Source organism: Nestor notabilis, unplaced genomic scaffold (assembly GCF_000696875.1).
Source record: "Nestor notabilis isolate BGI_N333 unplaced genomic scaffold, ASM69687v1 scaffold4752, whole genome shotgun sequence".
NCBI classification, from domain to species: Eukaryota; Metazoa; Chordata; class Aves; order Psittaciformes; family Psittacidae; genus Nestor; species Nestor notabilis.
In genome coordinates, this window is record NW_009918629.1 from 1,590 (window position 1) to 3,304 (window position 1,715).

Sequence of the window (1,715 nt, forward strand, 5' to 3'; positions counted from 1 at the left end):
TTGATGGAAACAGAACAGATAAGAATTACATGAGATTGGAAGAACTTCTTACAAAACAGCTTCTAGCGCTTGATGCTGTTGATCCCCAAGGTGATGAGCGGTGCAAGACTGCCAGAAAACAAGCGGTAAAGCTCGCGCAGAATATTCTTTATTACCTGGACATGAAAACGGATGAATGGGAATACTGAAATAGCTGTGGCCTGACATAAAGGAACGTTTTTTCCTTTGGCACTTTATGCATTTCATAGGCAGCACATAATACAAGTGGTGTGTTCTGTGCTTGCTTATATCACGAAGATTGCATAAGCAGTTGACTTGGCTATATGTCTGCTATCCCACGCAGTCACCCACTTGCCATGGCAACTGTCAGTACACCATCAGCAATTCTGGTCATTGCTATAAGTAAAGAAAGTGTGATTCTCTGAAGGAATAGCTTAATACTTGATCAAATGGCTTCTTTTTTTTCATCCTGTTTTTGTTTTATAACCTTGTGCAATGTTCAGTGGATGCAGATTTTTAAAAGACGCAGAAACTTCCTTATGGTATGGTACTAGCAAAATTACTTACAGAAGGCTGGACCTGGAAATTAGTATTCAAACGTGAGGCTCCATCCAGCAACTTCACAGCAGTCTGGATATACTCTCAAATGTGCAAAGGGCAAAAATTACCTGCTAGCTTTTGGGTTGTACTTGATTTATTCCATCCCTCACATCTTTCTGGGTGTTTAGATTTCTCAGCTAATGGAGCTATAATGCCAACTGCCAATTAGCATTTACATAGGCAAAGCCAATTATGTCTATTTTTTTCAATACCTGAGCCCTTTGATTTGGAAAAACAGGTCTTTTGTTGTTGGAAACTTTCAAATTATTGCTTTAAGTTATTGAGACTTGGAGAGGAAAATCTGTACGTATGTACTGACCAGATAAATTCGGTTTCAAGGATTTCACACTGCCATCTGTAAATATTGGCAACTTACACATTGGTAATCTGAAAACTGCACTGAATTTTGTATTGTGGCTGCTTAGGTGTCTTTTTCAACTCTGATATTAGCTCTGGTTTGGACTTGTCTTTTCACATCTCGTGAAAACCCAAACAGAATTCACTTTATAGTGAATGAACATTTTTTGAATTATTTTTGTAAAATTAGATAGCTATAAAGATGTCTCTAATAATGTAAATGCATGTTACATGTTTCATACTGGTCAGGTGTGGCTTTAAGCATGTCTTGGAAAAGACTTAGGGCAAATGCCTCTCCTTGCAACCCAGTACTTAATTGTTTTAGTAACTTTGTAAAGAAGCTTGCTTATACTGTAGTACACACCTACCTTTTCATTTGTGGCTGCTAGTGCCAATCAAATTTCTACTATAGCATGTTTTTTGGCATTTTTTTGAGAGCATGGCATTAAAATGAATTAACTATAAAGATGTATTATGGATACTTTGCACTTAGGTCTTTGACGTTGAATTAGTTATCTATAGATGATGATTTGCACCACTTTAAGGAGTAAAAAACATTTCGGATGCTAAAATAAATATTTTTAGATCTATTTTTGACTGATTAGAAAAGACAATACTGTCTGTGAGAGACAAGTGCCTTTATGACACTGCTAACTTGCACCGTCATATGTAGATAAAGGAACTGTTTACTGGCAGCTTGGTACATTTGTAATCTTTGCAAACTGGATTTCTCAAATATAATTATACTATAATGTATG

The 1,715-nt window shown here is 36.4% G+C and overlaps 1 protein-coding gene across 1 annotated transcript in view; it reads left to right on the forward strand.

Annotated features, from left to right (window-relative positions):
- BAG5 (BCL2-associated athanogene 5) overlaps positions 1–188 on the forward strand; it is a 1,382-nt gene extending 1,194 nt beyond the window's left edge. Inside the window, 1 exon segment of the mRNA XM_010009801.1 lies at positions 1–188. This exon segment is cut by the window's left edge and continues 28 nt beyond it. Coding sequence (XP_010008103.1) covers positions 1–188 — 188 coding nt within the window.
- Positions 189–1,715: the final 1,527 nt, after the last annotated feature.